Genomic DNA, 13905 nt, shown 5'->3' with positions numbered 1-13905 from the left:
AGCAGTTCTGCGCTCTGAGAGAACAGGACCTTTGCAATGCTCACAGCTGTGTTCTCATCACCCCGGCTGCACGTTCGTGTCACCTGAGAAGCATTTAAAACCTCATTGCATAGGTCTCACCCCAGAACAATTAAATCAGAATCTCTGGGAGTGGGACTCGGGCATCAGGATTCTTCTTCTTTTTTTTTTTTTTTTTTGAGGTACGCGGCCTCTCACTGCTGTGGCCTCTCCCGCCGCGGAGCACAGGCTCCGTACCGGCAGGCTCAGCGGCCATGGCTCACGGGCCCAGCCGCTCCGCGGCACGTGGGATCCTCCCGGACCGGGGCACGAACTCCGCGTCCCTGCATCGGCAGGCGGACTCTCAACCACTGCGCCACCAGGGAAGCCCATCAGGATTCTTTAAATCTCAAGGTACTTCCAATATGTCACCAAGGTTAAGAATCATGGTGTAGAATAACGCCCAAATCAATAAATATTTGTGCAGTGGATGGGTGAATCATTCCTCACAAGCAAGGCAGAGTGTTTGTGGGGAAAGGGAAAGCGATGACGGCTGACCAAAGACAAATGTCCTCTCCAGGAGCCTCAGGTGCGGGTCCTGGGAGAACTGCCCACCGAGAGAGCCCCCCAGAAAGCGAATGTGAGACGGGTCGGCTTCCTGCTGCCCTCTGCCTGTGAGACACACTGGCTGGTGTCTGGTGATGTAAGGAGGGTAGCATCTGAGGTCTGGGGTAGAGAGAGACATTGGGGAATTAGTAGCCAGAAAAGGGCGGCTAAAATCACAGGCACGGTTCAGATTGCCTATGGGGGAGTGAGAAGACAAAACTGAAGATGACGGTACAGAGGATGCCCGCCTTCCAAGGAGCACCAGAGGAGGCAGAGATCTTTGAGGGTCCTCGGGGCTCAAGGAGGCTTGTGGCCAGAATGCCCACTTAGGGCACGTGCTTGTTTAAAGACAGAAGAGAACCGAGCCCTCCCGTGGTGAGGCTTGGCAGAGAATCAGAAGATAAAGGAGAAGGTGAGTCTACAGGGAACGCATGGGACAAGCTGTTAGGGAGGAGAGGTCAGCTGAGATCAAGAGGGACCCCTCCTCCCTGCTGCTCAGAGAGGGGGAGGGGGCGGGGCGGGGCCAGGGAATGGGCGAACCCCTGGGAGACAGTTTCCTCCCTGGGGCTGGATGCTGGACCCTGGAGGCAGGGAACCTCGGGCACTGGCTGAGGCAGAGAGGAAAGCAAGCTGGAGGCAGGGTTTGGAGTTTGAGGAAGGGAAGGTCAGGAAGTATCTTTGCTGTTTAGGGGAACGGTGCTTGGATGCAGCCTGCAGCGTGTGTAGGGCACAGTCAAGACCACTCCGCGTACCCGAACCCCCACTCTGGTGGAGTTTTCTCCTGCTGGGCTCATGCAGGCTGGCCTTGAGAAGCCAGAGGTTTGGGCCTGTCCAAGGTGAGGACTGAGCAGGGGAGGCAGGTCAGGAGACATGGGGTGAGGGGACTGTCCAAAAGCAGAGGTGCGCACCCACAGCGTCCCAGCAGAGCAGGGAAGCAGGGGGAGCCACGGGGACCTGGGGAGTTAGAGGGCAGTTCCCCCACAGGGGACAGAGGGAGGGCTGGAAGATGAGTCTGTGTTTAACGTGGGAGACACGGGGATTCCTATCTCGAAGAGGAGAGGCCCGGGCTGATGCGCTCCGAAGCTGGCGGTGGATCGCTGAAGCAGGGCGGCCGTAACGCTCATTGGAGAGCAGGGGGTCAAGGGCTGTAAGTCCGGAGAGCCAGAGGTGGCAGCCCATGGCTGGCAGGAGGGGGGCCGTGGACTAAATGAACGGTTTTCACTAAAATAGAAGGGTTTGTGCTAAAATAGAAGCACCGAACAGCGCCCGCAGAGCTGGGAGGAGAGGCTGGCGGGCGCCGCTCCATCCTGGGGCAGCCCGTTGGTGGCCTACCTGGGAGCGTGGGAAGGATGCAGGTGTAGGGGCTGGCCTTGTTCTCCGGCCCGAAGCGCTCCTCCAGCTTGCTCTGCAAGGCGTAGAACTGGCGGTAGCGGCGGTAGATGAGGTACTTAGACCCCCCTTTCGTCTTCACCTCGATGACAAAAACCTAAGGAGGACAGAGGCCAGGGGGTGGGGCCTCGTAGGCCAGGGGGTGGGGCTTTGCAGACCAGGGGGTGGGGCTTTGCAGGCCAGGGGGTGGGGCATCGCAGGCCAGGGCCAGAGCAGGGGAGAGGTCCACAGGTCCTAGGGTCAGAGCAGAATTTCTCGACCTTGGTATCACATGTGAGGCCAGGTAATTCTTTGTCGTGGGGACTGTCCGGTGCACCGCACTGCGTGAAGCAGCATCCCCGGACTCCAGGCAGTAGACGCTCTGCCCCAAGCTGTGATAGTCAAGCCTGTCTCAAGATATCCACTGCCAAGCGTCCTTTGGACGGCACAATCGCCCTGTTGAGAACCCCTGGGATAGAAGTGAAGAGAGGAGAGCGCTGGAGGCACAGAGGTCAGAGGGTGAAGGTCCAGGGGTCTCTCTTACAAAGTGACTGGTGAAGCCTTTCTTCTCCTCGATGTCGGCGATGTTGGCTGAGGTGGCAATGTCGTCGGGAAGCTGGTTGAAGTCGCTGAGGGAGGCGGGAGGAGAAGAAACCTTGGTCATCACCCTGCTGTGTTGGGTGGCCCCTGGGTGTGAGGCCCTGTGCAAAGTGAACCCGTGTACCTGCATTCCCCCGTTCAACACCCCTCTCGTGCCAGGCAGCAACACAGACCAGAACCTTGACAGTGAAGGCACTTGGAATCGGAGCCATATATCAACAGCCATAGTAGAGTCTAGCAAATCGCTTTGGGGCTGTGTTATTCATCCGGGAACAGGGAATCAAGCTCCCCTGCCTATCAGACCCTGTTCTAGGCTCTGGATCACAGGGGTAAACAAAGTCAACACACACCTCCCAGAGAGAATGGCTCATTATACCCAGGTTGGGAAAATCCTCACAGAGGAGGTGACATTGGAGCCAGGTCTAGAAGGCTGAATGAGAGTCCACCAGGTAGGACCGGGGAGGGGGAAGGGCCTTCCGGCAGAAGGAACAGCACGTGCTAAGGGTCTGAGGCCCCAGGAGTGGTTCCAGGTCTAGTGTGGCTGGAGTCTGGTGTGATCAGAGACTGAATGGGCGGATGAGGCCAGGCTGAGGAGGGTCTCCAGTGCTGAGCTGAGGAGTTTTATGGGCAACGGGGAGCCACGTAAAGCTTCAGAAGAGTGAAAACACAGAGGACCCGGCTTTAGGAGGCCAACTGGGGTAGCTGCATGGAGAGGAAAAGGAGGGCAGAGGCTGAAGGGACAGAGTGTCCCTGGGATGCCCTGAAGTGGTCCAGCTGAGAGAAGATGTGGCCCTGAGCCAGACAGTGGGGACGGGAGGAGAGGACACACACAAGGGACACACCCTTGGCAGACACTCTTCCTTTTTTGTGTCCCCTGCTTCTTCCTGCTAATCAAGCTCCAATTTTTTTCAGGGTGGCAATGCCTAGCCCCAAGGTGATAGATGACTATTGGTCTGAGCCAAACATACTAGTCCCATTGCTGTTTCCCAGACCCCCTTGCAGCTAGGAGCAGCCATACGAGCAGTTCTGGCCAATGAAACCTCAGAGGAAACCTAGAGGCTGTAGCAGCCTCTAGGAGAGTGTTCACTTCAAGATCCAGAGGATTGGACAAGGCTAGCATGGTCTCCTGCCCTTTCCCCTTCTGCCTGCCTGGAAAGCAGATGAGACATCTGGACCTGCAGCAGCCACATTGCATCCATGAGGCAAAACCATGAGACTGATCACAGGAATCTCTGGAACGCTGGTCCTGAAGTCACTGAGCTGCAGAACCAGCTGTGGCCTCTACGTCTGGACTTCTCATTATGTGAAAACATAAACCCCTGTTTGTTTCAGCTACTGTCAGTTCCTCAGTTCTCTGCAGCCTTATGCATATCCGACAGACACACTACTACTCTGTGAGTCATTCCAGAGTTACGACCAGCAGGGTTTGGAGACGGTTTGGACGTGGAGATGAAAGAAAGGGCAGTGTCAGGAGTGACACCCACATGTCACCCGTATTCTGACCAGGATGGGTGGGGGGGGGGGAACCTGGTTGATGGGCTCAGTTTGGGGCATGCTAATCTGAGAGGTCCCTTGGGCACACAGGTCGAGGTCTGGCAAAAGGTGGTGTGTGGCTCTGGAGTTCAGCGGGGATGGGGCTGAACCCCACTGGAGTGGGAGTGGTAAAAACCATCTGCCCTGTGACTGGTGGTTAAGACCCCCAGGGAAGAGCAATCACTGAGCAGAGGAGGGGGCTGAGAGGGACAGATGGAGGAAGAGGAAAGGGACCGCCAAGGAGATGGAGAAGGAACAGCTAGGGGTCTCTGAGTCCAGCCGATTGTGGACAGATGAGGAAATGAGAAGCAATTAGCAATCCTGTTACTGTTGCAGCGATTGGGAAACAGAGTGGGAGTGGGGGGCAGGGCTGCCCCGTCCGAGCCTCAGAGCTGGCTGGGACCTCAGTCGATATTGGTTTCAAAGTCTACACACCCAGTCCCAGCCCTTGCTGGTCCCCACGTGACCTGGGCTGCTTGGGATCTCAGGCTACCTCAGGACTCTGGAGGCTGGCGGGGAGGTGACTCAGGGTGCCAGAGGGCGGGAAGAGGAAATCCCCAGCACTTCCAGAGCAATTTGGTGGCGGCTGGCAACCTCCCCACTCACTTTCCACACATGGTCCTGTGGTAACACCCATGGGAGGAGCTTCCCCCTCCACTTTCTCCCCTGAGACTGTGCATTTCCTGGGTATTTCACCTGCAGTAGGATGAGGGTGGGGCAGGAAGAAACCAGAGAGGTAGAAATGGCCCCTTCCGGGGAATCAGGAGGGTTGGGTAATAGTAACTACAGCTAATGATTTCCTGAGCACACACCGAACACCAGGTGCCCTTCTAAGACAGCGTCACCTTCTTCCAGACAAGGAAACTGGGACACACAGAGGTTAACAAACTTGCCCAAGTAAGTAAAGAAGCTGGAATTTGGCTCCAGAATTTTGTTCCCAAACACTGCTGCACTGGCCCTGGCCTGAAAGCTCCCAACAGCTTGCTGTGTGAACTCAGATAAACCGCAGCCCCTCCCAGCCTCAGTCACCCCATCCAGAATAATAATAATAAAGTTGTTAGCACTACTGTAGCTCAGACCCTGTTCTAAGAACATTAGGACATGGCCTCTGCCTTCCTGGGTCTCATAGTTGAGCGGAGGAGTTGGACAAATAATTACATAATTTCAGTGGTCCTAGAAGCTGTGAAGGAAAAGCCCATGATGTTTCGAGCTGCAGCAGGAGTCTGGCCATTATTGTATTCCCTCAACGAATTGGTAGTCGTGGGCAAAAAAGCCTGGCAAGCAGAAAATTCTAAGATGAGGGTGACGTTTATCAGAGAGAGAGAATCAGGGGTCCTGTGTATATAGGACAAGGTGCGCTCAGATCGAGGATGGTCAGGGAGGGCTTCCCAGAAGAAGTGGCACCAGGTCAGGGGGAGAAGTAAAGAGGACCTGGCCCCAGGATGACAGGCAAGTGAAAGAGTGAGTGCAAAGACCCCCAGCCATGCAAGAGGAGGCAAGTTATGAGGGACGAAGCCAGCGAGACAGGCAGGGCCTGCTCACGAAGGGCCCTTGAGCCTCACCCTTTGGTGGTGGGGTGAGGAAGGGGTTACGTCAGGAGACCTGTGTGTCATGGGGCGGGACAGCACAGGTGAAAGATGAAGACCTGAATTCCCGCTCTGCCATCACCAAGGTCAGCAGGCTTGGGGAGACTCCTCTCTGCACTCTGGCCTCTCCCCGACTCCAAAATGGGGACCATGGAAGTATTTACATCCCTGGAGGGTTCAGAGGTCACATCTGTAACAAGCACAGCTGGAGAATCCCCACGAGAGCAGGGACCCTGCTCACTGCTGCATCCCCAGGGCCCAGAACAGCCCCGGCACATAGTAGGTGCTCAGGGAGACGCAAGGCCACTCCCTGTGTCTGTCTTTCAGCAAGTCCGCTTTGGGCCACATGGAAATAGCCTGGCTGCCAGCGGGTTGGGTGCGGGGAGCTGAGCCTGGAAGTTGCTGTATCAGGGTGACGCCAGGGGTGCAACAAACCCGGCTGCAAGTCCCACTAGAATAGCTGCCCCCTAGACACCTCAGCTGGGACCCCTCTGAGCTGAAGTCAACTCAGAGCCCATAGATTCATATCGCTCATGAGAAGTGCATTTTGGGGGCCTGCACGGGAAGGGCTGAGTAAGGCGTGGAAAGACCCTGAGGCAGAAGCTAGTTCAGGTTTTGTGCTGCCTGCACACAGTAGGTGCTCAAAACATGTCGGTGGGAAGCAAACTCCCTCCCCCGATGGCAGTCCTTTCCATCTTTAGACGTCTCGGGTCTTAGAAAGTCCTACTGCCAGAAATCTACTGCCCTCCCATCACATCCTCCGCTTCGGCCTCAAGCATCGGGGGCTCACTTTCAGACAGGCATCCAGGTGCAGGGAGGCTGAGAGACCCCAGGGCCTGGCTCTACAGCCCCATGAAGGAGGGGAGCAGGGCGCCTTTCCTCCGTGGAGGGCCAAGGACATCTGCAAAGGGACGGGGAGTGGGAGGGAGGGGACACACTGTCCGGCTGGCCAGCTCTGGGCATCCTCTCTCTGACCCACGTGCTCTGAGAAATAGGAAGTGCCACCAGCCTCAAACAGCAGCTGTTTTCCGAAGCTTTGGGTTGGCGTGCCAGGCCCAGTCTCCAGTGAGGACTCGTGGGCTGGAGGGGCTGGGATCTGGTGGGAGAACCTCACCCCAGCCCCGAGCACCACCCTCTGTGGCTCTCAAAGGCCATTCTTGAACTACACTCCAAGCATTTACCTCTGCTGCCCCTCCCGCCATACACACAAGCCTTCGAGAATTCCATCCTGGGTTCCACTTCCAGCCACAGACTCCCCCACAGGCCCTCTGCTGCCCACTTTGGCCCAGAGCAGCCTGGCCCATCTCCAGTGACCCTCGGAGCCACCTCCACACTGTTACCACACTCTGCTGTCACCTGCTGTTCCAATCCAGGAGGGCAGGAGCCAAGCCCTGTGTCCTCAGGTCCCCCCAGAGCTCGGAGCACAGGCCTGGCTACTGAGGAAACTTTCAGAAAGTGCCTCCCGAGAAACGAGGCGAGGCCCTGACAAGGCTGTGCTCTGAGCCCCGGCCTTGCCATCCATTCCACGTGACCCTCAGTAAGTACTTTATTCTCCTTGGGGGCTCAGTTTTCTCACCCATACAGTGACAGGATTGGACCAGAAGGATCTAAGAACATTTTCCAGCTCAGTGGTCCATTCCTTCCTTTATTCCTTCATTCATTCACTCACCAGCGTTTACTGAGCACTTAGTCTGTACTGGCATTGTTCAAATCCTGGGGATATAGCAGTGATCAAAAGACATAAATACCCTATGGAACTTGCTTCTAATTGGGGAGCCAGTGGTAAAGAAAACCAATGAGTGAATATAGACTATTATGCCTGTAATGTAAGGGCTACACAGGAAAAGGAAACAGGGCAAGTGTTCAGAGGCGGCTATCAAGGAAAGTTTCTCGGAGGAGGTGATATTTGAGACAAGCCCTGGAAAAGAGCCAGATTCTATGCCTCTGTCTGAACAGAAAATGAAAAGCCATTACTGAACAGCGTGGAGCAGCAAGGCCCAGCCTGGGCCCCAGGACACCTGATTTCCCGTCCAGATTCTACCACCCATTCCTGCGTGACCCTGGGAAAGTCACTCCCCCTCTCTGAACCTCAGTGTCTTCATCCGTGCCTGAGGGAGGTGAGCCATGACTTGGAGTTTCCTGAAAACAGTTCTCAGAGTCTGCATTTCTGAGTATTTGGGTTCTGACTCAACTCCAGCCTCTCAACTTTCGACGTTGATAAGGGGCTGCAGGAGGGCAGGCCTCCATCCCCCAAGGCCTGCCAGGAAGAGTGAGGAGGCCCCGGGAGGGCAGCGCCCCTGCACTCACCTCTCAGCCCGCAGCTGCTGGGCCACGGCCATGGCTGTCAGTGGTCCAGGGGAGGGGGTGGCGGAGGTTCTCTCCCAGCCAGGCCCAGGCTGAGTTTGCCCCTCACTTCCCTCCAGCCACCCTGCGTCTCGGCTGTAGTCCCAGGAGTCGTCAGGAGCCGTCTTTAGGGAAGCCCCAGCCTTGCTTCTCTCAACTCTAGAAGAGGCTCCTCCCCCAGGCCCTCTGGGGCTGGCCTGTGGCCCACACTTCCTCTTCCTCACCTCCCAGCTCTACCACAAGCGGGGAAGTGCGCACCCGCTGACGCTGGGTATGCAGGAGTGCACTGATATGAGGGGTGTTGGGGACTTCCTCGATGTCAGTTCTTGGGGCCAGGCTTCAGTTGGGCATCAGAGACCCCCTCTCCATCAGAGACTGGGTCCCAGTGCTGGTTCAGCCACCATGGGGACTTATAACCTAGGGGAGTCACTTCACATCCACTGACTCATCAAATCCAGCCTGCACCCCTTCACTGTTGAGACTTACTCAACCTATTCCCTAGGCCTGGAGTGCTGGCCTCCACCTTGCCTACCTTCCCAAAAGCCCAGGTCAGAAGCCACCTCCTCCAGGAAGCCTCCCTGGTTCCCCCAACGAAGTTAGTGCTCACAGGTGCTTGTGTCATATTAGAGTGTGAAGGTTGGTTTATGCTTCCGTCTTCCCCTTTTCCTGGAGCTCTGGGCTGTACTTTCCTCATCCCCAGATCCCTGGGCCTACACGGGCCTGCCATAGCCAATCCTCCCTACAGGGCTGTCAACTAGAGTGAGCTTCACATTACAAACCTGATCACACCATTCCCTACTTAAACTTTAACTGCTTCACCCTGCACTTAGGAGAAAGTCCAGATTTCTAGTCCTGTCTGCCTCCAAAGTTCTGAACACCCTACTGGCTTCCCCAGCCCCCTCTCCCGGGCTGTTTCCTTCCCACACTGCCCTCTAGTCCATTTCTAAAATGTTCCAAGATGTTTTCTCCTCTGGGTCTTTGTGCATGCTGTTCCCCTGCTGGAATGTTCTTCCCTGTCTCCTTTAGGGCTCGACTTGGAAGTCACCTCTTTAGGGAGAACTTCCCTGAACACTCACCCTAAATATGTCACACTCTCTCTGATATTCTCTCCCAGATCCCTGTACTTTTGCTTTAGAGCATTCGGAACTATTGTAACTTCATGTTTGTTTGTGTATTTATATGTTTGACCACTGTCTTCCCAGCTAGCGCAGTGCCTAGCACATTGCAAGCGCTTACCCAATATTCAGGAAATGAACACAATGCTTCTAGTTGGTGATTCTGTGGCCCCTCTAACATGTCTGGCTATTGGATTCCGAGGGAGCTCTCCCTAGAAGTTCACAGCCACACCCAGGAACCCCCAACTGGTCACACACACACACACACACACACTCATATTCACATTCATATAAACTCATGCATCACAGATACAAAGTAGGAAGGCAGCAGGAAGTGGATATAGATGATGGGGAAACCGTGCCTTGTGCCATCACAGAATGGGCCCTTCTGACTCCCTCTGCCCCAAACCCATGCTTAAGTAAGACCCCCCAGGACTGGGACAGGGTTCTGCGGGGACAAAGCTGGCTGGGTGGAGCCTGGAAGCAGGACTTCCCACTGCAGTTCCTTTGTTATTTCCCAGACACAGGGACTGGGAATACGAGCCATTCTCAGGGTCCCAAGGGGTGTCTGGCTCCAAGAATGAAGGGCAGCTGGGAGCCTCAAGCCCTTCCTCTGAACCTCGTCCCGCTCTACCCAGCCACCCCAAGGGACCTTCTGCCCCCAATAGAGTTCAGGGTGGAGGCAGAGTCCCCAGGAGGAAATATGCTCTGGGCCCAGTACTACAGTCCTGACCCAGTGAGGATCTCCCTCCCTCTCTTCAGGGCCAAAGGCTCTTCTGAAACCAAGATCCTTTATGGACTCCTTGGGAGGCAGGGACTGCTTTGGAGAAGGACAGAAGAGAAGACGAGAAAGGAGAAAAATGGAGAGAGATACCCAATCAACAACTATTTACCAAGAAAGGCATTTAGAATATAGATATAAACTAACATGGCAGGGTGAACACAAGTTGAAATTTCCCATCCTACTCCAGGCATATAAAAACTGCTAGATAATAAATTTTTAAGCATTTTAAACACAGAGAGTCCAGCTCAAAAGCAAGAAAGTGTAATTTTCAGATTTTAAGAGAGGGGAAATCTATACCAGTGAATCTGCGCTCCCAGTGTGAAACTGAGTGTCAGAACCGACGAAAGGAATAGAACGTCTCAGCTATCACCCTGGGGTCACTGCAGAAATTGAGATACTCTCCCAGGCCATGGGTGGAATGAGAGAGACATACACCAGATCAGAGCCTCAAGCCTGAAACGTGCACTGATCTAAGATCTAAGCTGTCCACACGGTATAGAATTCCCAAGCTGAAGCATTACATCAAAATACTTTGGAGTCCATGAGCCTGCAGAGCAATAATGAAACTGCCCTGTGGGCTCACAGACCAAAATTACAAATTGTGGAAAAAGCCTCTCCACTATGAAAGCTAGCTTATAGACCGCACGTACAGAAGAATTCACACCCAAAGAGCCAGAAATAATACAAACAATGACTCCGACCCAGTCACTGGTGTCTCAGGGTTCCACTCATCTGGAGGATGAAACAACTAAATGAGCAGTAACAGGACAGGGTTACTTGTGGCAGACGTGGCCATTGTCTGTGAGTTCCAAGAGGTGCAAGCGCTGAGCCATGGCTGGGGTCCAGGAAGGCATTGGCCTAGAGTTGGTCAAGAAAGACAGGAAGTGACAACAATTTTAGCAAGAAAGCATGATCCAGCACTGACATGTGATTGTGTGTATCGTCATACGTGTATTGTTAAAAACATGTATTGTATATAAACATGTTTATAAACCCGTACAAGTCTGTGTAGACAAGTGTGAGTGTGTTTACGCTGTGTCTATCCAAGCATGCGACGTGTATAGTAGTGACATGGTGAGTCTGAGAGGATGTATATATATATTTATTTATTTAAAAATTTTTATTGCGGTTGATTTACAATGTTGTGTTAGTTTCTGGTATACAGCAAAGTGATTCCATTTTATATATATACATATATATTCTTTTTCAGATTCTTTTCCATTATAGGCTATTACAAGGTATTGAATAGAGTCCCCTGTGCTAGACAGCAGGTCCTTGTTGTTTATCTATTCTGTATTTAGTAGTGCATATATGTTAATCCCAAGCTCCTAATTTGCCCTCCCCTTCCTCTTTGGTAACCATAAGTTTGTTTTCTGTATCTGTGAGTCTATTTCTGTTTTGGAAATAAGTTCATTTGTACCATTTTTTTAGATTCCACATGTAAGTGACATCATATGGTGTTTGTCTTTCTCTCTCTGACTTACTTCCCTTAGTATGATAATCTCTAGGTCCATCCATGTTGCTGCAAATGGCATTATTTCATGCTTTTTATGGCTGAGCAATATTCCATTGTGTATATATCCCACATCTTCTTTATCCATTCATCTGTCGATGGACATTTAGGTTGCTGCCATGTCTTGGCTATTGTAAATAGTGCTGCAATGAACATTGGGGTGCATGTGTCTTTTCAAGTTAGAGTTTCCATCTTTTCTGGATATATGCCAAGGAGTGGGATTGCTGGATCATACGGTAACTCTATTTTCAGTCGTTTAGGGAATCTCCATACTGTCCTCCATAGTGGCTGCAGAGAGGATATATTTAAATGCTGGAATCTAAGTGGGCACAAAATGACCATAAACATGAATACATTTACAGCATGTGAACCTGGGTGAGCTAACATGTCCTTTTTCATCCTTTCTTTACTCATGTGTAAAATAGGCTTACCGAATGGGGTTGTAGTAAGAATTAACAAGAAAAAATGTGTGAAAAGTGCCTAGATGTGGGAATTTCTAAATCTTATTCAAAGTTTTCAATGTGTACGTATGTGTGTGTATGTGTGTGTGTGTGTGTGTGTGTGTGTGTGTGTGTGTGTGTGTGTGTAGGGTAGAACAAGCCCTCAAATTCACCTTCCCAGGTTTCTCAAGGTCTTCTCTCCCCATCCCCGGCCCCCTCCGCCCCCAGAAGCCTCCCGTGGCCCTGACTCGGCGGTAGGGTGTCAGGGACAAGAATGTCCAGGGAAGGGCCAAGGGCCTGCGGTGGGCCAGCTCTTTCCCGCCCCAGCTCCTTCTCTCCCTTTCTTCCGTCCCTGCCCGTGGATCTGCTGAATATGGGTATTTTCCCTGTGGCTCCTCGTATACAGAACACTGCTGCTAATTTTACGCCCGAGCTCTGATACTGTGTAATTTGAGGCCAGACACTGTCAGCAGCGGGCTTCCGTCCCGCTGCCGGTGCGGTTCCCCGTGTCCCTCCACCTCCACCACTGGTCTTCCGCTGCTGCTACTGCCGTAGGAGGAGAACGAGGCAGAGGAATAGCCAGGAAGGGAAGCCAAACCCTTCACACATTCCAGCAAAGCACATCTGTATCCAGCCTTTCTGGGTAGATACAAAGAAATGCCTGAAGTGACCTCCTGCATCTCGAGAACTGACTTGTGATAACCTCCCCCCCCCCCCTCCCCCCGCCACAGCCCCGTGAGTAAAACTCACACACAAGTCATCCAGCTGTCCGAATTGGTAGCTCCCGGTCCGGGCAGTAAAGCTCACATATTTTATTCACAGAAGCATGCACGCTGGCCCTCTCTTCCCGCCAGGTTACTTTGAAGGTACACCCAAACCTAACAGCTCAGAGGTTTGAAGCACAGAATCAGGAGGAAGAAAACTGCTAGGGGCAGTCGGAAGCCAATGACAGTAAAGTGACATTCAGACAGTGGCAAAGAGGATGCAATATGAAAAATAAATAGGCTCAAGGACCAAATGCCGGGGGCCACCCAGAGAAGGGGCATCGCTGCATTATGAAGGTTTACTAATATCCATTCATAACCACGTCTCCAAGGAAAGTTGCACTACACTCAGAACATACCTGAGGGATTGCAAGAGCCTGAATGAGGACTGGATCTAAATGTCACCAAATGCACAGCCTTTTTTAAACCTTACTCATTCGGGTGCTGTGGGTGTGCGAGATAAAATGAGAAAACCTACCTCTGAGTAGCCATTTGTTGAGGCTAAGAGCTCCAGCTGCAGGAAAGGGAGCGTGGTGATGGTCAGGGGCTGGGGAGGAGGTGCGCAGCTTCTGCAGGACCAGGAGATGCTCCCAGAAGCCCATCATGGGAACGCAGTAAAAGCCTGCTGCCTGAATCAGTGACTCTCTTAGGGAAGAGAAGGGAAATCTCAGATTAGACTGAAAAAGATCCCTGGGGATCCCTCATGCCCTGAATTCCCCAACCCTGACCCACACATGTCTCTTTATAGTTTATGAGGGGAGCTTCACTGGACCTCCTCTCTGAGCCATAAAGACCCACCCTGGCAGGCCCTCAAGAGCAGTATTTGAAGACAGAGAGTGTGTGGGTGAGGCCACGTGTAGTGCCCTGCCCTCCTCTGTGACGCGCCAGCAGCAGAGCTGGGCCTGGAACTCAGGTGCCCTGGCTCTGGCACACACGAGCTCTGTGACCTCTCTGACCCTCAGTTTCCTTGTTCATTTTTCTAAATAGAGATAATATTTGCTTCATGCTATTGCCTTATTCATTGAGCACCTTCTACATCCCAGACACCTACTGTGTGCTAAGTTCCAGATGAAAGTCATTGTTCTTGTGACACATACCTTCTGGAAGTGTGTTAAATAAGATGGTTGAACGCCAAGCACTCAGTACAATGCCTGGCCCATGGAAGGTGGGCCGTAAATCATTGATGTTAATGTTATTATTGATGATCATTTCCTTAGTAGGTCTTGGTCTCTTCTTGGTCTATGTCTCCCTGCACA

The 13905-nt window shown here is 52.9% G+C and overlaps 1 protein-coding gene across 1 annotated transcript in view; it reads right to left on the bottom strand.

The window, feature by feature from the left end:
* The window catches only part of NCF4 (neutrophil cytosolic factor 4), an 18018-nt gene extending 9808 nt beyond the window's left edge, over positions 1 to 8210 (bottom strand). Inside the window, exons 1-3 of the mRNA XM_029206312.1 lie at positions 7998 to 8210; positions 2516 to 2600; positions 1936 to 2089 (exon numbers count right to left, since the gene is read on the bottom strand). Coding sequence (XP_029062145.1) covers positions 1936 to 2089; positions 2516 to 2600; positions 7998 to 8029 — 271 coding nt within the window. The 5' untranslated portion in view covers positions 8030 to 8210. The remainder of the gene's footprint in view (positions 1 to 1935; positions 2090 to 2515; positions 2601 to 7997) is intronic.
* Positions 8211 to 13905: the final 5695 nt, after the last annotated feature.

The sequence above is a fragment of the Monodon monoceros genome, unplaced genomic scaffold (genome assembly GCF_005190385.1).
Source record: "Monodon monoceros isolate NGI ecotype Baffin Bay Population unplaced genomic scaffold, NGI_Narwhal_1 Super_Scaffold_6, whole genome shotgun sequence".
In the NCBI taxonomy this organism is placed as follows: domain Eukaryota; kingdom Metazoa; phylum Chordata; class Mammalia; order Artiodactyla; family Monodontidae; genus Monodon; species Monodon monoceros.
This window is presented reverse-complemented; position numbering and strand designations above follow the sequence as displayed.